The 22962-nt window shown below is 43.6% G+C and overlaps 14 protein-coding genes across 14 annotated transcripts; 9 read left to right on the plus strand and 5 right to left on the minus strand.

The window, feature by feature from the left end:
* Positions 1-32: 32 nt before the first annotated feature.
* MTG1 (putative GTPase MTG1) lies at positions 33-1052 on the plus strand (the record flags this gene model as incomplete). The annotated part of the gene is made up of 1 exon (XM_003678734.1): positions 33-1052. The coding sequence occupies one exon, from the start codon at positions 33-35 to the stop codon at positions 1050-1052; it is 1020 nt and encodes a 339-aa protein (XP_003678782.1).
* A 687-nt stretch (positions 1053-1739) lies between these two features.
* HAP4 (transcription factor HAP4) lies at positions 1740-3056 on the plus strand (the record flags this gene model as incomplete). The annotated part of the gene is made up of 1 exon (XM_003678735.1): positions 1740-3056. The coding sequence occupies one exon, from the start codon at positions 1740-1742 to the stop codon at positions 3054-3056; it is 1317 nt and encodes a 438-aa protein (XP_003678783.1).
* Positions 3057-3163: 107 nt separating this feature from the next.
* Positions 3164-4048, minus strand: SNZ1 (pyridoxine biosynthesis protein SNZ1; the record flags this gene model as incomplete). Its single annotated transcript, XM_003678736.1, has 1 exon — positions 3164-4048. One exon carries the CDS (start codon positions 4046-4048, stop codon positions 3164-3166), a length of 885 nt encoding a protein of 294 aa, XP_003678784.1.
* Positions 4049-4542: 494 nt separating this feature from the next.
* On the plus strand, positions 4543-5172 carry SNO1 (putative pyridoxal 5'-phosphate synthase; the record flags this gene model as incomplete). Its single annotated transcript, XM_003678737.1, has 1 exon — positions 4543-5172. One exon carries the CDS (start codon positions 4543-4545, stop codon positions 5170-5172), a length of 630 nt encoding a protein of 209 aa, XP_003678785.1.
* CTF13 (Ctf13p) lies at positions 5162-6451 on the minus strand (the record flags this gene model as incomplete). Its single annotated transcript, XM_003678738.1, has 1 exon — positions 5162-6451. One exon carries the CDS (start codon positions 6449-6451, stop codon positions 5162-5164), a length of 1290 nt encoding a protein of 429 aa, XP_003678786.1.
* A 126-nt stretch (positions 6452-6577) lies between these two features.
* Positions 6578-7660, plus strand: SLD2 (Sld2p; the record flags this gene model as incomplete). Its single annotated transcript, XM_003678739.1, has 1 exon — positions 6578-7660. The coding sequence occupies one exon, from the start codon at positions 6578-6580 to the stop codon at positions 7658-7660; it is 1083 nt and encodes a 360-aa protein (XP_003678787.1).
* An 83-nt stretch (positions 7661-7743) lies between these two features.
* Positions 7744-9276, minus strand: UTP15 (snoRNA-binding rRNA-processing protein UTP15; the record flags this gene model as incomplete). The annotated part of the gene is made up of 1 exon (XM_003678740.1): positions 7744-9276. The coding sequence occupies one exon, from the start codon at positions 9274-9276 to the stop codon at positions 7744-7746; it is 1533 nt and encodes a 510-aa protein (XP_003678788.1).
* Positions 9277-9500: 224 nt separating this feature from the next.
* AIP1 (Aip1p) lies at positions 9501-11333 on the plus strand (the record flags this gene model as incomplete). Its single annotated transcript, XM_003678741.1, has 1 exon — positions 9501-11333. One exon carries the CDS (start codon positions 9501-9503, stop codon positions 11331-11333), a length of 1833 nt encoding a protein of 610 aa, XP_003678789.1.
* A 741-nt stretch (positions 11334-12074) lies between these two features.
* On the plus strand, positions 12075-13463 carry NPL6 (Npl6p; the record flags this gene model as incomplete). The annotated part of the gene is made up of 1 exon (XM_003678742.1): positions 12075-13463. One exon carries the CDS (start codon positions 12075-12077, stop codon positions 13461-13463), a length of 1389 nt encoding a protein of 462 aa, XP_003678790.1.
* A 284-nt stretch (positions 13464-13747) lies between these two features.
* On the plus strand, positions 13748-16198 carry YTA12 (m-AAA protease subunit YTA12; the record flags this gene model as incomplete). The annotated part of the gene is made up of 1 exon (XM_003678743.1): positions 13748-16198. One exon carries the CDS (start codon positions 13748-13750, stop codon positions 16196-16198), a length of 2451 nt encoding a protein of 816 aa, XP_003678791.1.
* A 242-nt stretch (positions 16199-16440) lies between these two features.
* Positions 16441-18105, plus strand: VBA1 (Vba1p; the record flags this gene model as incomplete). The annotated part of the gene is made up of 1 exon (XM_003678744.1): positions 16441-18105. The coding sequence occupies one exon, from the start codon at positions 16441-16443 to the stop codon at positions 18103-18105; it is 1665 nt and encodes a 554-aa protein (XP_003678792.1).
* A 3-nt stretch (positions 18106-18108) lies between these two features.
* PDL32 (putative ADP-ribose 1''-phosphate phosphatase) lies at positions 18109-18876 on the minus strand (the record flags this gene model as incomplete). Its single annotated transcript, XM_003678745.1, has 1 exon — positions 18109-18876. One exon carries the CDS (start codon positions 18874-18876, stop codon positions 18109-18111), a length of 768 nt encoding a protein of 255 aa, XP_003678793.1.
* Positions 18877-19080: 204 nt separating this feature from the next.
* AAT1 (aspartate transaminase AAT1) lies at positions 19081-20361 on the plus strand (the record flags this gene model as incomplete). The annotated part of the gene is made up of 1 exon (XM_003678746.1): positions 19081-20361. One exon carries the CDS (start codon positions 19081-19083, stop codon positions 20359-20361), a length of 1281 nt encoding a protein of 426 aa, XP_003678794.1.
* A 20-nt stretch (positions 20362-20381) lies between these two features.
* On the minus strand, positions 20382-22817 carry TDEL0A02520 (uncharacterized protein; the record flags this gene model as incomplete). Its single annotated transcript, XM_003678747.1, has 1 exon — positions 20382-22817. One exon carries the CDS (start codon positions 22815-22817, stop codon positions 20382-20384), a length of 2436 nt encoding a protein of 811 aa, XP_003678795.1.
* Positions 22818-22962: the final 145 nt, after the last annotated feature.

The raw sequence follows: 22962 nt of genomic DNA on the forward strand, positions 1-22962 counted from the left end.
CACCACTATCACTTCACTATAGACAACCAAAGATGAATAAGTTCATACCAAGATATGAGTTCCCCAACTACAACATCCCCAAGACTGATTTTAAGGGGCATCAGTTGAAAGCTTTGAAGAAGTACAACTCACTAAGACCCCAGTTAAACCTTATCCTAGAGCTGAGAGACATCCGAGCGCCCTTATCGACGCGTAATGTCCTGATAGACCAACTGATCGACCCTCGAATTCACCGCAGGCTAGTCATTTACACCAAGAAAGATTTAGTACAACACAACGATGATTACTTGGAAAGACTGACGAGATGGCACCAAGAGATCGACGAAGATTTCATCTTGATCAACGGCAAACAACGTCAAACAGTAAAAAACGTCCTGAAATGCATCAAATGGTACAAGAAACAGCTCGAATCACGCAACAACGGCCTACCACTACCGACAGGTTACAAAGTACTAGTCACCGGGATGCCGAACGTTGGTAAATCAACGCTGATCAACTCGCTAAAAGCATCACGCAAGAAAGTCGCCCGAACGGGCGCAGAAGCTGGGATCACCAGAAGCACTAGCGAATGCATCAGGATCACCGACGAAGATAACATCTACCTTATTGACACCCCGGGAATCGGCCTACCGGGACGACTTCACGGCGCAACCCACCGTATGCTGACTCTGTCACTATGTGGATGCGTCAAGAGTAACCTGATCGACCCCGTGATCCAAGCAGACTACCTTTTGTACCTCATGAACCTGCAAGAAGGCCGCTTCTACCCGGGAGCTCCCACAAACGACATTTACAAGCTGCTTAACCGCATCCGCATAAGCCCCACAGACAAGGAAACTTCTACCGCTGTGAAATGGTTAGCTCAACAACGCTCCGGCCTGATCTACGACCCTGAGATGCTACTCGACAATACCACTTTTTCCTTGCGAAACTACCTCGACAAGCAACGAGACCTTCTGGGCGATTTCCAACCCGCCACGTCGCCAAGCTCTCCCTACGCCAAAATGCTGCAAAACGTTAACCAACTCTTCCCGAAGCCCAACAACAGTTAACGTTCAAGCAACAGGGAATCCACCCCGAGAATTACCTACAATATTGACATATGGCACTGCATCATTGTGCAGTCGCGGTGTCGCAAGACCGCGATGCAGCCATCAGGCTTAACCGGGGGAATTGAACCCCCAAAAAGCGCGGGTTTACACTTCTCTACGTTGGTTTGTCAAGATGATTTCGAGGAATTGAGTGGCAGGCCAACATGGTTGGGTTCGACCGTTCACGGCTGCTAATTACCTTATTCATCCCACACTTCGTTGTTGCGACAGCTGCCTTTTTATCCGATACGCAGTCAAACTTTTTTTTTTTCACTACGAAATTGAGAAAAATGAAAATATTCGATAAATTTTCACTCATGAATCTCTATAAAAATTTGGAAAAAAGCTCATCCCGATCCTATCCCACATTTTCTGAGGTAATCTAATTGATATATATTTCGTTTAACTCTGCGTAAGGGTTGAAGTGAAGTACAAGGATATCTTTGTTTGTAAGGAGAGGGAAATTTCACGAGAGATCGAAAGACGGAGTATTCTATCCTATGAGTTGGTGAACTATATTGGAAAAAAGGATTGGATTGCATTTTATTATTTATTTATTTATTATTCTCTGATCTTTCCCGTTTGTTTTGTTTCCTTTGGACAGTAAATTAATATTCCTACTACATTTTATGCATCAATTATTGAACTATGTCAAGTGCGAAACATTTACCTATACAACCATACCCTGCGGCGATCGCTCCCTCGATTGGCGCAATGAATCACGTTGGTACCGGTGGGGCTAGAAAAAGTTCTACTGGGCTTACTATCAGGACTTCTAGACATTGGGTTCTTCCTCCTAGGCCTAAACCGGGTAGGAAGCCTAATCATTACGATTCTAAGAGGGGAAGTAAGTCTGCCTCACCTCCACCGCCTAAGAAGATTGCCAGTCCCATTTCTGCGAAGAAAGAGGCGAACAAATTACCTATCAGGAACCTTAGTGTTCCATTGAAAACTCCTGCTCAGCTGCAACAGCAGCAACAACAACAACAGCAGCAGCAGCAGCCAGTCACTGTGAAGAAACAGACCAAAACTGCGCTCAAGAAAGAAATTCAGCACATCAAGGTAGAAAACTCTAAGTTGAAGCAGGAACTGGGGCAATTGGTTGGCAATTTGCAGGCTTTGAAAAAACAGTATACTCCGCCATTAGAGACCGGTACAAGGAAAAGACATCATTTGGATGATTCGACTTCTGCGTTTTTGAAATTCGAGGACGACGAAGAGGAGTGCAGAATGCAGGAGTCAGTGGCATTTCCTCCTTTATTGGTCACAAATGCAAAAATGAATTTGACCTCTTCAATGTCTTCTTGTAAGACCATCGCTACGGATGACGAAGATATATTGACAATGTCGTCCTCGACACCAAATTCACTTGTATCTTCTGATTTACAACATTCGTCGTCGTTATCATCAGCTTCTTCGTTGAATTTGAATCATGCGCAGCATCCTCCACTAAAGCAGTCGTCTAATGATTCTCAACTGAAGTTCTTGGACGATTATGAGCAAATGGAGTTTTACGACAAATACATGAGGATGGATTTAAATCTGCCCTCACAGCAAGTCGATGATAGCTACCTGGTCGCTCTGGATTCGATCAAGGAAGAAGAAACCGATTTTAAATTCACACAGACGAACCAAGATCACCTTTCTTTCTTGGGCAATCAGAGTGTAACGGTAGATGATCAGAGTGACAATCTTTTCTTTGCTGTAAAGGAAGAACCCAATGATGATGCAAAACTCTTCCAGGAGTTCAATGACGAAAGCCAGCCCACAACGACTACGACCACAACGACAAACTCAACTTTAACGAATTTTTACATGCCTCCATCACTAGAAGAATTGATGGATGAACAAGATGGAGGTTTGAAAAACTTCTCCAATGTAACCAATAATTTGGCAAATGACGAGATTAACGACTATCGGGATGACTTTGATATGTTGAAAGTGGAAGTATTTGATATGATATAACGCTTCCTAATGACCCCTGAAACGAAACACTTTAACGACTATCCACATTAACGATTCTTCAATTTATTTTATTATCTACAATTATATATTCCATTGCAATGACGAAATTACCAACCAATTTCAGCTAGTCTCTTGTCGGTTTGCTTGATAGACTCGACAGCTACACCGCCCATCATCTCACCTAGATCGCTGGATACTTCCAAAAGTTTCTTTGGGTCCTGGTAATGAGTAGTAGCTTCGACGATGGCACGAGCCAATCTTTCTGGATTAGAAGATTTGAAGATACCAGAACCAACGAAGACACCTTCACAGCCCAATTGCATTAACAAAGCAGCGTCAGCTGGGGTAGCAACACCACCGGCGGCAAAGTTCACCACTGGTAGCTTACCTAGGTCTAGAACTTCTTTCAATAGTTCCTTAGGGACTCTTAGTTCCTTTGCCTTTTCAGCTAGTTCTTCATCAGTCTTCAAAGTCTCCTTGTACAATGCAATCTCACCTCTGATCTTATTGATGTGCTGCACAGCCTCAGAAACGTCACCAGTACCAGCTTCACCCTTGGTACGGATCATAGCGGCACCTTCGTTAATTCTTCTTAGAGCTTCACCTAGATCCTTGGCACCACAAACGTATGGAACTTTAAAGTCATGCTTCTTGATGTGGTTTGTCCAGTCGGCTGGAGTTAAAACTTCACTTTCATCAATGTAATCAACTTCAAGAGCCTCAAGGATCTGAGCTTCCACAAAATGACCAATACGGACTTTAGCCATCACTGGGATACTAACAGCTGCCATGATCTCCTTGATCATCTTTGGATCAGACATACGACACACTTGACCAGATTTACGCATATCAGCTGGAATACGTTCCAAAGCCATAACTGCACAAGCACCAGCTTTCTCAGCAATAATAGCCTGCTCGGGTGTCACCACATCCATGATAACACCACCTTTCAACATTTGGGCCAACCCACTCTTGATCTTAAACTCAGACATTATCGCACGATTGTTCTTTCCATCCAAATGGAGCATATTCCTTTAATTCATATCTTTAACCCACAACTTTATATACATGATATCACTGGCATTAATGGTAACCGTTACAGCAGTTGCTGGTCTCATGGGTGAGTAATACTGCGCCATAACTTGCCAACGAATCTCAGAATATGAAGAAGTCACAGTATGCAAACTATGCAAGGCATTTTTTTATTACGCCTGGTTTCTCATCTTTTTTCCAAAGGTAACTGTTATCTCGCTTTAGCATGAAAAAGTCCAAAGTTCACGACTCATTCAGGACCGTCAATTTGACTCATTTTGACTCATGCATGCATTCAACGGCACCGTGGGGACGTGCTTGACTCTTGAAGGTGAATAAGAAATGCTGTCGAGAAATCGGTTCACAGTAGATAAACAAAGATTGTAAATCACATCAGATCGGCAATCGTATTTCTTGAACTTTAGTGACAGGACAGTAAAAGAAAGAAACTGGCATGGTGAAGTGTGTGGGAGTTTTGGCATTACAAGGAGCATTTTTGGAACATGTTCAACATCTTGAGAGGTGTGTTCTGGAGAAGGAGTACGATCTGAAAGTAATCACGGTGAAGACACCGGAGGAACTTTCTAGATGTGATGCATTGATTATTCCTGGTGGTGAGTCCACTGCTATGTCATTGATTGCACAAAGAACTGGGATGTTCCCTCACTTGCGGAAATTTGTTCATGATCCAACCAAAGCTACTTGGGGTACCTGTGCGGGCTTGATCTATATCTCGAAGGAGTTAGCCAATGAGAAAGAGCTAGTTCAGCCTTTGGAGCTCTTGCAAGTGAGAGTTAGAAGAAATGCATTTGGAAGACAAGCTCAGTCTTTTATTCAATCCTGCAATTTTTCGCAGTTCATACCTGGTTGCCACGATTTCCCGGCAGTCTTTATAAGGGCACCTGTCATTGAGAAGATCCTCGATGAAGAGGCGGTAAAGCCATTATTCACGCTGGATGATGGGTTTATTGTCGCTGCTGCTCAGGGGAATAATATTTTGGCTACATCGTTCCATCCCGAACTTGCGGAGAACGATAGTAGGTTCCACGATTGGTTCCTGCAGCAGTTTGTTCTCAAACAATGATAATCTCATTTACCATAGACGTTGAAGGGAAAATTTGGATCCTACTATTATTATACAGAGCATTGGGTACCACAATTTTTCCTCCATAGATTTCTGACACATTTTGTAATTTCAGAAAGTTGAGATTTTTGAGACTTTGCCATACGATGGATCGACATTGCATTATTTCACTGGGATCCATTGTTTTTTGATCCAGACGTCTCTCATTTGTAAAATCATTGAGCTTTGTAATTGTAGTTTTACCTTCAATTAATTCATTTATCTTAGACTCCACATCCCACCATCTCATGACAGTAACTTGCTTTAAAATTAGTATTTGACACAATTTCGGTAGCACAAATTTGTTAAGGTCAACTGATCTCACTTTGATCAGTCTCAAGTCTCTCAAATTTTCCCATCTAGTGAAGTCCGCAAGTCCTGTTTTTGAGGGATCCGAGATTTGCCAGAGTTCCAATTGCATTATTCTTTTCTTGACCATATAACTGATCGTTTTGCCGGGATTATCTCTTACACCATGGAAGTTTATCAGCGCTTCAAACAGAGGCGCACCTCTCACTGAAATCTTGGCAAGATTCTTCATAGTATCTAAATCTTTAATCACTTCAATTCCTTTCAAATCATTCATAGGGTAAGACATCTCATCGATGTCCATCTTATCTTCTCCCAGATCCGATTCGTCTTCATCTTCCTGATCGAAGAACACCTCGCTTAACAGCATAACATAATCGTTGAATTTCATCGAATTAAGAATCTTCTTGACCATATCGAGATTCAGGTACTCCAAATTGAGTCCAAAGAGATTCAAATTATCTGCTTCCTCATCGTCTATCTCCTCTTTGATAATCCATCGTGCATATTCTCGTAATGTATACCATACCATCAACATACAATTTTTGAAATATGCCAAGCGAGGCCTATCATCCAGGTAAATCCAATCTAGATGACCAATTAGTGATCCTCCATAACTGTGATTTATTCTCATGCAATCCAATACGATTGCATCGTACCTCAGCCACAGCGAGTACTCTAGCCATTGGTCGAACAACGAGGGCGAGTAATCAAATATATTGAGGTATGGTGAGAATAGCTCATAATATCTCTTGAATAACAGCTCCTGTCTTTTACTTCTCGCCTCGGTCTTAGGGCTCAACTGGATTACTTCATCGACATACAGATGTTGAACCGGTGCTGGAGCTATTTTACAAAAATTGCCATCCAAATGATAGTAAACCTGTCGTCTTATATCAATAGGGAGTCCAAAAAATAAGCTAACATCCATCTATAATCATTACAGAACTGATTCTTTATGGTTTACAATTCTTAAAGCTCATCGCGTTTAAACGCGTTAATACTATTCTTACTTGACAGAATAAAGAAGACAAATTGGCCTGAGCTGAGATGAAATATGCTGAGAGATCAGTTGAAAGTAGAACTCAAACGATGGGAGCACCAATTCATTGATCAAAATGGTAGAGCTCCTGGGAAAGAGGATATCAAGAAGTTACCTGAGGTCAGGAAGATGTACAAGAATTATGCAATACTGCGAAAAGAGATTGCTATTAAGCCCAAACCTGTCGAAGAGAATTCATCACCTATTAAAAGTGCTACGCAGTCATCCATGTCGGCTAATTTGGAATTGGGGCCTACTCCGCAGATTCATGGGAAGGCGATGAGCATCTTTGAGATGACCATTTCGCCGACGAAGACCCCCCAAGTTGAACAGCCAGAAGAGGTTGAACAATCCTCACCAACGAGCACAATACCCGAAGATGAGACTGAGCATACCGTCCTGATGGAGACATCGGCCGTCAGGCGACAACTGACATTTGATTCTACAGCAGGCTTTTTATCGCCTACTAAAGATTCGAACAATCACTACTATGGTCCAAATTCACCATTAAAATGGGATAGAGAGGATCTTAAGATCACAATAAGACATCAATCACCTTTGAAACGCACACCGAATAAGCGGTTGAGTGCCACGACGTCGTTCAGTCCCTCACCTTTAGTAAAGCGGCCGTTGACTAGATCTCTCATGGAGCTCATGAAAGAACACGAGGCAATTGTTGAAGAGTTCAAGAATAATGACGACGCTTTCGTGGTTTCTCAAGAACCAGATAATATATTCACACAAGATGATGATCCAATCGAAGCAGGCGACACAAAGACAGTGAAAACAAAAAGAAGAAGAATACTTCGAAGACAAGTTGATCCTGCAAAGGACAATTCTGTGAAAAAGGATATATCACAGGAGCTCGAAAAATTGAAACGGCAACGGGTCAATGAATTTTTGGGAATTGATAAAGCTGAGCCAGAGCCAGAACCGTCTATTGAGGATGAGAAACAAGAAACAGAAGAAGCTAAAGCTCCCAAGAAATCCACAAAAAAGAGAAATAAGAAGTACAACCTTGTTAGTAACAATTTTAGAAGGCTTAAGCTTCCCAGAAAATCGGCTGCTAACCGTCGGTGGAATAATAGACGAAGATAGCATCATGACGTTTTCACCTCAACTTGTAATATATTACACGTCTATACAAAAGAAACTCGAAATAATCAAGTTCCTCGGACTTATTAACTAGTCAAAAGTTGAAGCATACCTTCAATCTTCTGGGCCTCTTTAGCCTTATAGACTTCTTGCCTTACTTTGTTTCTCAGATCCAGGACCATCTCCTGTAGAACGGGAGAATTTTCCAGCAGGTCACCATACAGTTCTATAACAACGACGATCCAGTCTGCTATCACTGGAGCCGCCCTCACATCTTCTAGGCCCTTCAGGCACCAATTCAATAGCGGCTCCAATGACGATTCGTCCTTACCATATAGCGCAACGCGGATCTTACCACGCTTGCCAAGTTCTTGCAATGCAGTCAAAGTCAATTCTTTAGCCATGCCCGGAACAAAAGCGCTGTCTAGTGCCTCACTCCATTTGAATTGATTTATATTTCTTTCGAAAGCACGTACTCGGCGCTGCTGTTTCATTTTATCATTATGAATTATATGTTCTTGATCACCTTGGTATTCTGAACCACGCATCATCCTCTCGAAATTGTTGCTCTTTTTGGAGATGGGCATCGAAGGCTCGGCTTTTGCTGTCTTCTTCTCCTTTGTCTTTGTTCTGATAGCCAACAAACCGGATGAGAGCCCCGCTATCAGATGCCTATTACCTTGTGCTCCACCTGGTGACAAAGCACAACTTAGAACTGCCCCGGAAAACTTCCAACCGAACTTGACCTTGTAGTTATCTAGTGGATCAAATACCTTTACATGGCCATCTAAAGATGATGCAATTAGCGCTGATTCGCTTGGACAGTCAAAATTCTCCACATAATCCAAACATGTAACGGTTTTGTTAAAATTACCACGTTCATGTAACTTCTTATTACTTGTCAGATCCCAAACTTTAAAATTGGACCCACCACAGGAGACCACTTGAGTTGGTGAGATCGAAGTAACATTCTCGACCGGTTGGTCGTGATTTAAAGAGTAAACTGGAGTCGCCCCACTAGCTCTTGTGTCATAAAGTCTTAAAAATCCATCATAAGAACCTGTCATGACCAAATGGGGAGCTGATGGAACAAAACAAGCTGTACGAACATAATCCGAAGCTCCACTAAGTTTCAATTGTGGTTCATAAGCATGTGAGATATCCCAGACTCTTGTGATTCTATCATCACTTGCAGTAACCAACGTCTTACTGTCCTGTGTGTGAAATTTGGTGACATGTGTTGGATGAGAGGATGCATTTATCGATAGAAGAAGTGTTCTTGGATTGTAACTATCGTAAACCGAAACCAGACCAGTTGCATCACCTGCACATAACAGCTTACCATCACTACGGAATGATGCTGAGTACACGACATCTTTAAATCTGGAGAAAGTCTTGATAACTTGCCTAGTACTAGACGAGAAAAGTTGCACCCTGGTAGAAGAGGTCACTGCAAAATCATGCGGATGTTGTGGATTGAATGAAATGTGTGTAACACTGTTATGTTCCTTGACTAGCTGTGCTGAAGAGTATTGACGCCAATATCTCTGCTCTGGGGTCGTTTGCTGTGGCAAAAGCGGCGCCTTAGAGGTAACAATTCTTTGCCTTGACGATGACATCTCGTAATCAACTAAAAATGGAGTTGATGGGGCTTTTCACGGGAGATCTTCAACCTTTGATGAGATGCGATGAGCTTCATAACGCTTAATTATTGAAAATTTTCAGAGCTTAAATTCGGGTAAAAAAAGCTACATTCAACAAGATCCAAGCTTTAAGAACAGCTTAAGCACCCCCTATATATGGCCAAGAGTTGGATTTTGGGCTTCAAGCGAGTGAAATAACCATGTCATTGATAGAGTTGAGGTCAATTCAACCTCCACAGCCTGCCACTTTGCGTAATTTCACGACACATTTGTCCTATGACGAAAATACAAATTCTATTGCCTATCCATGTGGTAAATCAGCCTATGTTAGGTATCTGGATGATTCCGGCATAGTTGTTCAGTTTACAGGGCATGGGACAGCGAATGTTACGGTAGTGAAGTTTTCGCCAATCAAGGGCTCCCAGTACGTTTGTTCTGGTGATGAATCTGGTAAAGTGATTGTATGGGGTTGGACGTATGATACGGATACTCATGCTGTGGAAACTATTGTTAAATCAGAGTTCCAGGTTTTAGCTGGTCCTATTACAGATGTGTCGTGGGATTTTGAGGGCAGAAGGCTCTGTGTTGTGGGTGAAGGCCGGGACAAATTTGGCGCATTCATATCGTGGGACTCTGGTAACTCGTTAGGTGAAATATCCGGGCATTCGCAACGTATCAATGCTTGTCATATGAAACAGTCAAGACCGATGAGGTGTATAACTGTTGGAGACGATGGTTCTGTCGTCTTTTACCAGGGACCACCATTCAAATTCTCTGCTAGTGATCGTACGCATCATGACCAAGGGAAATTTGTCAGAGATGTACAGTTCTCGCCAGGTTCAGGTGGATATGCCGTAACGGTTGGCTATGATAGAAAGATTGTGTGCTTTGACGGTAAAACCGGTGAGTTTATCAAGTACATCGAGGATGAGAGTGAAAAAGTGGAAGGTGGTATATTTGCTGTTTCATGGGTCGACGAGACAAGATTTGTCACAGCAAGTGCAGATGCAACTATTAGACTGTGGTGTGCTAAGGAAAACAAATTTTTACAAAAATGGGTAGTGTCGGGGGACTCTGTTGGAAGCCAACAGGTCGGTGTTGTATCCTCAAAGAATGAACAGATAATTTCATTATCATTGGATGGTTCTTTGAACTTCTTTAAAATCGGCGAGAATGATATAATCAAGTCTATGAAAGGCCATAATAAGGGTATAACAGCATTAGCTGTTCGCCCGCTAATAACCGGTTCTTACGACGGTAGGATTATGGAATGGGATAACATTCCAGAGACGATGCATCAGGATCATTCAAATTTGGTCGTTGCAATTGATAACAGCGAAGCGCCCAAATACGCCAGTATCTCATGGGATGACACTCTCAAAGTGTCAGATATCACAAAATACCAATTCGAAGGACAGCCGAAAGTTGCTAGTTCTGCCAACAACGGTGGAACTGTTGCAGTAGTCACTGATAATGATTACCTATTGATAATGAACAGTTATACTGGGGAAGTCTTGCAAAAGAAGGCGTTGAGTGAACCAGCATCGGCGGTCGGTATAACCAGCGGACTTGTTGCTGTAGGTTTGGAAAGGACCAATGCTGTGGAAGTGTTCAAGGCCTCTGACCTTGAGGTTAGCTACAAATTGCCAATTCCACTGCGTGCAACACCTTCTTGCATTTCAGTATCACCCAGTGAAGGGTACCTGGCCGCCGGTGATGTTATGGGGAAGATTCTACTCTACGATCTTTCTACAAAAGATGTAAAGACGTCCAGGTGGGCATTCCACACCAGTAGAATCACTGCTATAGCATGGAGGCCTTCAACAGAAGATGACGACGAAGAAGATCTGGTTGCTACAGCTTCGCTCGATACCAATGTATTTGTCTACTCCGTCAAGAGGCCCATGAGGACAATCAAGCGTCTAAATGCGCATAAAGATGGGGTCAGCGTTGTTCGCTGGGAAGATGCAAGTACTTTGGTCAGTTGCGGCTCGGATGCCTGTATCAAGAGGTGGAATGTCATTATTGAATAAGTGTGTAGCTTCGGAGATTAGTATATCACACACAGTAAAGAGATGTAGACATTCAAGTGCTTGCTCATAGATATTGATATTTATGGACATTCCCCGCTTGTCTTCAGCATCTTTTCATATGTAAAGAATAGAAAAGACACGTCGCAGATTCGCAATCGACGTCAAACAGCACTGCACCTCGCATGATCTTTCATTTGAAGGCAATCTAATGGTGAAAATTTCAAGAAAAAAGGATTCTTGGACAGCAACTTGTACCTATGTTCTTGTGCTTCTGCAATGCGTACTTTTCTTGAGTTGATTCTTCCGTCTTCAGTTTCCTACCACAAACTGCAAAGGGAGTGGGGAACGAAACAAGGCTTTACAATGGTGAATAGGTGACCAATCTCAACTCTCTGATCGTGATCTCCGAATAATCATAATTGTACGGGACGGTCTAAGATTGATAATTTACGAGGAGGATGGAGGATGGCGCTTCAAGAGCTATTGTGATGCTTTCAAACCCCAAAAATAGTGGAAAATCTTAGGAAAAAATAGGTTGTCAAGAACCATTGGCCATAAGGCTAGCTAATGCTCATCTTGACGGTCTATTTAATAGTTATGTTAAATTTAGTTGATTATTCTTCACACGTATCATTCACAACGGTTGTGACACTTCAATGTGAAATTTCAAGCGATAACTATCAATAACGCCTTATTACGGCTAGAACCCAGGGCTGAACGAGGTGTTGTGAAGGTCTAACTATGTCAGAGGGATTAGAAGGTAGCCCAGAGTTAGATGCTAGAGAGTCTGGTCACTCGAGGTCCGGCAGCGAACGCCCCAACTATCAAATTGATACTGAAGGGCTGGATTTGAAGGAAGAGGAAGATGATGGAGATGAATATCACGAAGAAGATGAGTTGGAAGAAGAAGAAGAAGAAGAAGAAGAAGGTAACCAACGTGAAACTGTGACTCGCGGAACCAACGAAATCCCTAAGATTGCAAGGCGAGGAAGACCGAGTAAGAGAAAGAACAGAGAAATGTCCCAGGATGACAACAGATCAGAGACTGATGAATCTAGAAGCGGTTCGACAGTCCCAGGATTTATGAATCTAAAGAGACCGCGTCTTTCTTATCCAGTAGACGAGTCGGGAGCTCCGCTTCCCATTGTGAATGAAGAGTATGATTTACCAGATGATCCCGAGGGTGAGACCAAGATCACTAAGGATGGTGACCTTTTAGGTGGCAGACAGTTTCTAGTGCGATCTTTTACGGTTTCTGACAAGGGTAAGCGTAAGTTTATGCTCTCGACGGAGCCTGCTAGAGCCGTGGGCTTCAGGGATTCCTACCTATTTTTTCAGTACCATCCAAACCTTTACAAATTTATTTTATCACAAGAGCAAAAGAACGATTTGATCGACCGTGGTGTACTGCCTTATTCCTATAGGAGCCGACAAATTGCACTGGTTACCGCCAGAAGTGTCTTCAAAGAGTTTGGAGCCAAGATTATCATTGGTGGTAAAAACATCACAGACGATTATTACTCTACAAAACTACGCCAGGAAGGTCGCGTTATTGAAGGATCATACGCTAGGGAACCGTTGAAGAAAAATGGTACGCGTGCCTACGAGGGAATCGAATATTCAGTACAGTCAGTGAATCCTGCAAAGAATGCCGTGGAATTCTTTGACAGGAGAAATCCAAACTATATCAACGGAGCAACCGCTACTGCCTCAGCCAGTAAGATCAGCGCGACAAACTGGCTATACCAACATGCCGCTGCTTGTAGTAGGTTTAACAGCGACATGTACTATGACAGAGTACGGATCCTTCTGATAGAGAATCAAGGTCTGAGAGATCCATACACCAACACTTTGCACATACCTCAGTCGACTCAATCTTCTAAAGTTCTAAGACGTAACAGAAAACCATTAACAGAAACCGATATACGCAATGATTGTGCTGTACTCTATGAAACTAAAATCAGCGATCCCGACTTGACCAGAAACAAGACCGGCTTGTCCGAAGTTCCATTGGATATATTCGACGATCTGGTTAGTGAAGAGATCAAAACCGCAATTATCGAGCAACAAAACTTTGAAAAAGGTATAAGACCACAAGAGCCGAAAGCAGACGCTACACCTGATAAATAGAGCAGATATTGTATCAATAAAGCAGATTATTCGACTCATTAGAGCTTATTTGCACTGTATAGTAATCACAGGGTACGAATCCCTAGTCAAGCTACTAACTTTGGCCACCGATATGATTACTTACTAAGTAATTGGGGCCTGGTACTCTGATCTAGGACTAGTATCGGCGCTTGGATCTCATCAAAGATAAGAAACTGTATGTGTTACTCGGATAGCTTAACTTAGTGCGTCGACTGTTAGTCTTTGGAACTGATTTTACTAACTAAAGTGAAGGTTTATTTTAGATGCTAATTGCTTTCAGGCCTTGCAAAAGGGTCCTGACGAAGAGCTGGCCTCTAGCCACTCGGTCTGGGATTCTAGTGAGGAGTCCGCTGAAGTATAGAAGTTTCCACACTTTCAGACCCTTGCTTCTGAACAAAGATAATACAAGCAATGGACATGATGATAAACGTAATGATAAGAAAGATGATAATGAGGACGCTACAGATCGTGATGTTGAAGCTTTGAGGGACGAAATGAAGAAGTATATCGAAGAGGCGAAGAATAACAAATCGGATACCGATTGGGAAGAACGTAAGCTCAGAATTGACAGAGAGATCAAAAGGCTAGAAGATACAATCGCAAGACAGGAGGCCAGAAAAGCCAACGGAGGGAAGACGGAAGAATCAGGTCCGTTCAGTTTCCATTCAAGACAGGCGGAAGAGCAACATAAGAAGATGAATGAGGCGAGAAAGGCCCAGGAGGAGGAAATGAAGAAGAAACTTAATGATCCCAATGCTTCTGCGTCTGAGAATATTGGGCTATTCCAACTAGGTCTTACGTTTCTCCTGTTATCCTTCGTACTGAATATTTTCAACACTACAGAGGAGCAAAGAGAAATAACATGGCAGGACTTCCGCTCCAAGCTACTGGCGAGAGGTTACGTATCGAAATTGGTCGTTGTAAACAGGTCTTTTGTCAAAGTAATGCTGAATGACACGGGCAAAAACCAACCGGAAAACAATGGCCACGATTTCTACTTCTTCACCATTGGTTCTGTCGACAACTTTGAGCACAAGTTACAAAAATCTCAGGATGAGTTGGATATCGCCAATGATTTCAGGGTCCCAGTGGTTTACGTACAAGAAGGTAACTGGGCTCGTGCTATGTTCCAAATCTTACCTACTGCATTGATGATTGCCGGTATCATATGGCTGACACGTAGGTCGGCGTCAGCTGCTGGTGGAGGCAGAGGTGGAATATTTGGCATGGGCCGCTCAAAAGCTAAGAGGTTTAACACTGAGACAGATGTCAAAGTGAAATTCAAAGATGTTGCCGGATGTGACGAAGCCAAAGAGGAAATTATGGAGTTCGTCAGTTTCTTGAAAGAACCTAAGAGATACGAAAAAATGGGAGCTAAGATTCCAAGAGGTGCTATTCTCTCTGGTCCTCCAGGTACTGGTAAGACTCTATTGGCTAAGGCCACTGCTGGTGAAGCTGGAGTCCCATTCTTCTTTGTTTCGGGTTCCGAGTTTGTTGAAATGTTTGTCGGTGTCGGTGCTTCGAGAGTGCGTGACTTGTTCAAGACCGCTAGGGAGAACGCTCCATCTATGGTCTTCATCGATGAAATTGATGCTATTGGTAAAGCAAGACAAAAGGGCAACATTTCAGGAGCGAACGATGAAAGAGAAAATACCTTGAACCAACTTTTGGTTGAGATGGATGGTTTCACGCCTGCAGATCATGTTGTCGTTCTAGCTGGTACAAACAGACCAGATGTTTTAGACAAAGCATTGCTAAGACCCGGTAGATTTGACAGACACGTCAATATCGATAAGCCAGAGTTATCCGGCAGACAAGCCATCTTTGAGGTGCACATGAAGAAGATTAAACTGGCAAGTGATATCTTTGATTTGAAAAACAGGTTAGCCGCTTTGACACCTGGTTTTTCCGGTGCCGATATTGCAAACGTTTGCAACGAGGCAGCATTGATTGCCGCCAGAAATGACGCCAAGTCCGTGAGACTAGAACATTTCGAGCAAGCCGTTGAAAGGGTGATTGGTGGTGTTGAGAGAAAGTCCAAGTTGCTTTCTGCTGAGGAAAAACGAGTTGTCGCGTACCATGAAGCTGGTCACGCCATTTGTGGATGGTACTTGGAGTTTGCTGATCCATTGTTGAAAGTGAGTATAATCCCCCGTGGACAAGGTGCACTAGGCTATGCTCAATACTTGCCCGGTGATATCTATCTTCTTTCTGAACAGCAGTTGAAGGATAGAATGACAATGTCGCTGGCCGGGAGAGTTTCAGAAGAATTGCATTTCAGCAGCGTTACCAGTGGTGCTTCTGACGATTTTAAGAAAGTTACACGAATGGCAACCGCCATGGTCACAGAACTTGGAATGAGTGCCAAGATTGGGTGGATCAATTACAAGAAGCGTGACGACACAGACTTAACGAAACCTTTCTCTGAGGAGACTGCAAACATCATCGACGAAGAAGTATATAGAATCATTCAGGAGTGTCATGAGCGCTGTACGAAGCTCTTGCAAGAGAAGGCTGAAGAACTTGAGAAAGTGGCTCAATTACTACTCAAGAAAGAAGTTTTGACGAGAGAAGATATGATAAGCATGCTGGGCAAACGTCCATTTCCTGAGAGGAACGATGCATTCGACAAATATCTCAACGACAGTGAGACCGAAAAGATCAGAAAATCTGAGCAAGAGAACAAGGACAATGATGGTGATCAACGTACTTAATAAGATCCAGAAATTATTCCCACTCAACCATCATGTGTACATATAGACAGTATCAAAGTCATGTAAATACTTTTATTATTATGTTTCTATTAGCCATATCTTCACCGTACTTCACTTTTTTTGGCCAATGACACGGTTTATCGCTAAATAAAAATCAAGAAGCTTATCAGTAATTGATAATTAAAAGATAGAAATTACAATGGGGACTAAAGATCAATTACTCGAGCTAAGTCAAACACAGGATGAACGCACTCGACGAGACTACTAACTTGCTGCCAATTCCAGAGGAAGAAGGGGGTGATTTGGAACTAGAGTATCACAAACACAACCTCTCGTTGCCAAAATTGCCAATTCTAACGTCTTTATGGTTGGGAAGTTTCGTGAGCTCTTTAGATGGTACAATTGTGGCCAATATTATGAATCGGGTCGCCGAGGAGTTTTCAGAGTCGGATAAGAAGCAATGGATAGCGACCAGTTTTCTACTAACCAACACAGCGTTCCAGCCACTCTACGGCAAATTGTCAGATGTCACTGGGCGTAAGTTTGCCTTGTTGATGGCCTACTTTTTTTTGGTCATTGGCTGTCTGTTGACCTGTTTGGCAAGAAATGTTACAGAGTTTGCGGTCGCTAGGGCAATCTGTGGTATTGGAGGTGGTGGAATTAATGCCTGTAGCAGTATAACTGTAAGTGATATTTGTACTGCTAAAGAGCGCGGTATCTACCAAGGTTATGCGAATATTGTCTTCGGTATGGGTCAAATGCTCGGTGCGCCATTGGGTGGTCTCTTCATCGATACCATCGGTTGGAGAGCAATCTTTGGAATCCAGGTACCTGTTGTCATGGTGAGTGCTTTCTTAGCCTACCGTAACGTTAACATCAAGCTGAGCCACGTTCCACCTATTTCTGAGCGGTTTACACGGAAGAATTTATCACGTATTGATTTCCTTGGATCTGTTACATTGGCTTCAACTATCTGTGGCGTTTTAGTGCTTTGCTCTACTGATTTGAACAAACTAGTAGTGTCTTTAGCTACTGCAGCCAGTTTTGTTCTGTTCTTATGGGTAGAGCTATTTTACGCCGCTGAGAGAATCCTACCATTTGAATTACTCAAGGGCCCTTTTGGTTTATCATCAGTCGTAACCGTTTGCTCATCTTTTGTGATCTTTGGTGATATATTCCGGTCTCCAATCTATTTGCAATTGATCCACGATTTAAGCGTAACAAACACCGGTCTGTTCATGATCTTCCCTTCCGTATCAGTGGCTGTTGGTTCTCTTGTAACGGGAGCCGTTCTTAGACGTACTAGCAAGAGTCTCGAGCTGTGCTCGTACCTATTTGTGCTCGCAGGTATTGCACTTCAATTGACAGGTTTAGTGATCAGTTACTACCTAGTCGGTGTCGTTGAACCAGCACTCTCGACGCAAATGGCAAGCACTCTGACCTTCCAGTTCGCCTCGCAATCTACTTTGTGGAAGCTTGTATTTGTCTTCGCAAGTGTTTTAGTTGGTTTCGGCTATGCCTGTCTCCTTGTCTCTACGCTGGTGAGTATAGTCTTCTCCATCGACAAGTCCCAGCAGGCTACTATGACAGGTATATTCTACTTATGGAGGTCTATTGGTAATGTTCTTGGTGCCTCACTCACGCTAGTGGTTTTCCAAAACAGTCTAACGACTTCGCTACGGAAATATATGTTGGAATCGCACCGTTCATTCACCAAGAAACAATACTACAAGCTGCTAACAGATTCAAGCTACCTCAGAACTCACTTCTCAGGTGACACCTTACTTGGACTATTGAAAGTGTACCGTGGAGCTTTTCTCACCTCTTATCTACCCAACCTTGGCCTCGCAGCTTTAGGAGTCGCTCTATCACTTGCGCTCATTCGTAGTTACAACAAAACTAAATAGACCCTACTTAGGTAAAATACTCTTGATAGAATCGTAACGAGCATCAAAATTTTTCAAGGCCTTCAGGTCAATCCCAACTTCCTCACATTCTTTTCTACAGTTCTTGCTAAAGAACCCATCGTAACCACACCCAAGATAGTACATAACAAGCAGAATACGCAACTCCTCAGAAACATCCAGCTGGTGTACGATCATTGCAAATGCCATACTCTTGCAACTCACTGCGACTGGAACTCCACCATACCCCGTAGCCAACCCCGGAACCACAACCACGTCGACATCTCGAGGGCATCGCTCGAGAACATTCCACATTCCATCGAACGCCAATCGAGAACCTTCACAAACGTCCATCATTGGTGTCACGACTGTCGGGACGTGTACGATGTACCTGACGTTGCGGTGCGCATAAGGCCCTTTAGTGAGGTCCACGACGTTGCAGGAACCGACTGGCTGATACAAACCGGGCAGCTGCGCCCGGAACCACGCCTCGAATGGCGCTCCCCCAAGTTGTTCACAAATGGCTAAGTCGAAACCTCCACCTAGGAACCCAAACGAATTCCCCGGTGACACTATTGCAACCTTTTCGCACGGCTGCAACCTTGTAAGCAACGTAGCCAAAGGACCACAGACAGTCCCTACAGAATTGGAAAAATTTCCAAGTTGTTTCACAAGACACTCGCACACGTCAGGGCTGGTGTCGCAAACTAATATAGAATACATTGAGGTCTCAGTTTCATATATTTTATTATATAAATCACTATATATTAACATTTTTTAACCCTTGATGACGCGAATTACTGACGCTGTCGCAGAGTGAAAAATTCCAGCGATGTGGAGGAAGGTGTTGCAAATCTATCGTGATCCGGAGATTCTGTTCCGGTTCGACAAGTACAACTTGAGACTCACTGTGGTGGCATTGGCTGTAGTGGTCTTGCACAGAACTATTGACTTTGTTTTGGACATTCTCGGGACGTAATGGTTGTTCTGAGACGATCGCTGATAAGTTCGTTGGAACAGATTCCAAGGGCAGCTCCGGATAGAATATTAGGGCTCACGGAGCAGTTTGCTAGAGATACGAGACGTCAGAAAGTTAACTTGACAGTGGGTGTCTATAAGGATGGCTGGGGTCAGGTGACTACCTTCCCTTCGGTTGCTAGGGCTCAAAAGCTCATCGATTCAGACTTTGAGCTAAATACTGACCTGTCTTACCTGCCGATAACTGGATGCCCCGAGTATAGCTCTGCAGTTCTGTCGTTTTTGTTCGGAGAGTCTTGTCCTCAGGTTGGACCTCGTTTGCTGGAGGAGGGACGTGTGAGTTTTGCACAGACTTTAAGTGGGACAGGAGCTTTGGCTGTAGCTTCTAAGTTGCTGGCTTTGTTCTTGTCAAGGACAGTATGGATTTCTGAGCCTTCGTGGCCTAACCATCAGAATATTTTCCGCAGTAATGGGTTTACTGACTTGAGAACATATCCTTACTACCAAAATGGAAGGCTAGTGGTTGATGAGTGGCTTGAAAAGCTTAAAACAGAAGTCCGCAAGGATCCTGAAACGCGGCATTCTATTATCTTGCATGCATGCTGCCATAACCCTACAGGGTTGGATCCTACCCGTGAAGAATGGGTCAGGATTCTAGATACAGTACATGAATTGGGCATGATTCCAATCCTAGATATGGCATACCAGGGATTAGAGTCTGGTAACCCTCCGGCAGATGCATATGTGCTTCGTATGGCGCTCGATGAGAAACGGTACAAGTGCTGGCCCAATGGGCTGTTCGTGTGCCAGTCGTTTGCGAAGAACATGGGTCTTTATGGTGAAAGAGTGGGCTCCTTGAGTGTAGTAACGCCTCCTGCAAAACCACATGTCAGAGAACATGTGGATTCTCAATTGAAACAAATTGTGCGTAGTATCTACTCCTCACCACCAGGTTATGGATCGCGAGTCGCTACAATGGTTCTTTCAAAGTCATTTCTGCGGATGCAATGGTACAAGGACGTGGCGTTCATGACAGAAAGATTGTCACAAGTGCGTCATAATATGCATAATCTGCTCAAATGGCCAGGTCTAATGAATTTTCAGCAACAGCATGGAATGTTTTACTATACTGGACTGAGCCCAAAGCAGGTTGATGTTTTAAGAGATAAATACTCCATTTACATGACCATGGACGGTAGACTGTCATTAAGTGGAGTTAATGATCACAATATTGATTACGTTTGCGAGGCCCTGGATGCAGTGTCCAAGATTCCTCGCTGATACGCGATTGTATATAACTATTAACTTCTTCCAAACAATTTCTTTAGTTTCTTCCCAAACTTATTCTTCTTCTTCCCCGGGTCAGCCTCCTGTGGCTCAGCGGCTCTCATGGTGTCGTAACTGAAGCCTTCCAGTTTGGAATTGCTATGGTACCTCTTCTCGGGCGTAGAAGTCTGCCCAGTCTCAGCTCTGGGGGTATCACTGGTGCTCGAGGACCGCAGAGATAATTTACTCCATTTTTTGTTCACCTTGCTTGGAGTAGAATTTGCAGATACTGCCTCTTGCTCCACGAAAGCCGGTTGAGGTGGTGCCAAATTGGTCACAGTATGTGGCTTGCTCTTACCTTTAAATAGTGCGAAACTTCCTCCGGCAGTGTCCCCGTTGGTACCAACACTCGTGGGTTGCGTTGATCGACTTGTACCGGTACTAAAAGGAGCGTTTTCTTCCTCTGAGTCTGAGTCGTGAAACCTTGACTTCCACCCACTGTTCTGTAGGAAATTATGGCTTGAGTCATGAGAAGAATGTTGACGAATATTACTCGTATCGGGTGGTGTTTCCCTCGCTAGTTCGTCTCTTAAAGAGAGTTTCTTGAAACCTAGGCCTGAATCCTGATTTCTGGTCTTTTCAAAACTAGACCTCTTCTGAGGCGGTTCCTTCGGATAAAGAATGCTATCAGGAAGTTGCTTTGATCCCGAATTTGCTTGCACTATTGTCTTGACTTGCTCCTGTGCCTTTCTTTTGACAGAGTCTTGCCTTGACCTATTGACCATGTTGGAAGTCCGAGCGGCAGCAACGGCCGGCGTCTGTTCAGGTGACTTGACCTGAGCACTCTTGCTAGCGGGGGGTTGTTTGGGCGCATTCGACAAACGCTTAGTTCTGGCCTTTTCCCGTGGCGATGGCGAGGCCGATCTGGGATTTGCCATCGATTGTGGCCTGCTTAAATGCTTGGAGTTTTGTCTGTGCACCGAAGTCTCAGAACTTGACAGCTGAGCGTTTAGTCTCGTGTTCTCTGCGGTCGTCAACGACAAGTATGCTTGATTAGCTGGAGATTTCGCCGAATACATGGAAGAGGATTCACTTGATTGTGTGTTTGTCTTTTTGAGCGCAGACTTCATCGGCGAAGGAACTTTAAAGAGGTTTTTATTATCATCTGTACTCAACTCCTGCGTATCATCCGTATCACGTTGGTTTAAATATGGATTCACTGCACGAAGATGTTGTGCAAGAGAGGGCGCAGGCAAATCTGTCGATTTTGTTGGTGTTTTAGTAACTTCTGATTCCACGATATCAGATGCATCGACCATTTCATCATCAGAACCTTCATCCTTACTACTGGTCATCTGCTTCACGAGCGCCGGCTCATCTGTATGTATTATTACCTCAGTCTTTTCTTCAACTGAAATCGTTGGGTTTTGAGTTTTTTCTTCACTCTTGGTACCTTCTTCATTCTTAGTGCCTCCTTCATTTCCGGCAATTTCCTCTGCAGGGTTTGGGGTGGTGTTTTCGACCTTCGTTGATACGTCTGCATGAGTAACAGGCGCAACCTGCGCAGGCTCTTTTTCGGTCTCTGTAGTAGGCTCTCTTTCTTCTCTCTTGCCGTCAGGCGCTGCTCCAAAGACTTTGGTAATCTTTTCGCTTAGTTTGTCTTGCGGAATACGCATCGGTCTTACAACATCTTGGCTTAATTCTTGCTCGGTTTCTTCCTCGACGTATGTCTGGATCAGAGAGCGGTCGGTTGCCTGCCGTGATTTAGAGGATGTGCCTGAGTGACTGGTCAAAGATGAGTGTCTCCTATTAGGCTGATGTGGCTGAGGAGCACTTCTTCTCACCAATGAACTGTTGCGGGAAAGAGACAACGAGTTAGTAGATGAGGAACGTCTCAATGAAGATGCTTTTCTTTGCTGATGCTCAATTTCTTCAATGGGGACGTCTACGGCAACCAGGCCGTGAGATGTCGGAATATATTTCTTTATCATCTTAGGGCCATCACTTAGCGGCTTATGTATGATACCAACAGCTTGCTGACCCCCAAATTCTTGGAATGTAGCTTTAGGATCAGCAGACTGATTTTGTGCCCTGTTCGTTAGCGAGTTATTTCTGCTTGAAGGGCCCCGCGAATATTGAAAGCTATATGAGCGACCTGAACCATTCTTTGCTCCAATATAGCTACCTACTGACGTCCTTTTTCTAATATCTTCTATACTGGGAGTTGAACCCCTGGTTAAGCTTCCTTTCCTGCTGCCCGAGGACATGTTCGACATCATGGAGTTCCTCCTTGATACCACAACGGAAGAGGGACGACTACTTACAGGAGCTCCATTATATTCTGGTAGCCTGGTTCTATCAACGGTCTTTCCATTAGAATCTAATGCCCTCCCAATCGCCGAAGCAGCTGCCAGGGCGTTAGAACTCGTAGGTTGTTCAGGACCTCGGGAAACCCTCTGTCTGGAAAACATTATCTGTGCAAGCCTTGCCTAGTGCTCAGTTAATGAACTAAACTTCCGGAAGGCCTGAACTAATTAAGTATCGCTTAGTGGTTCTTTCAAATTTGGCACTTTCTTAAGTGCTGCCCCTGTTGACAAAATTTGTTTCTCGAAAAGG

This window comes from Torulaspora delbrueckii, chromosome 1, assembly GCF_000243375.1.
Source record: "Torulaspora delbrueckii CBS 1146 chromosome 1, complete genome".
In the NCBI taxonomy this organism is placed as follows: domain Eukaryota; kingdom Fungi; phylum Ascomycota; class Saccharomycetes; order Saccharomycetales; family Saccharomycetaceae; genus Torulaspora; species Torulaspora delbrueckii.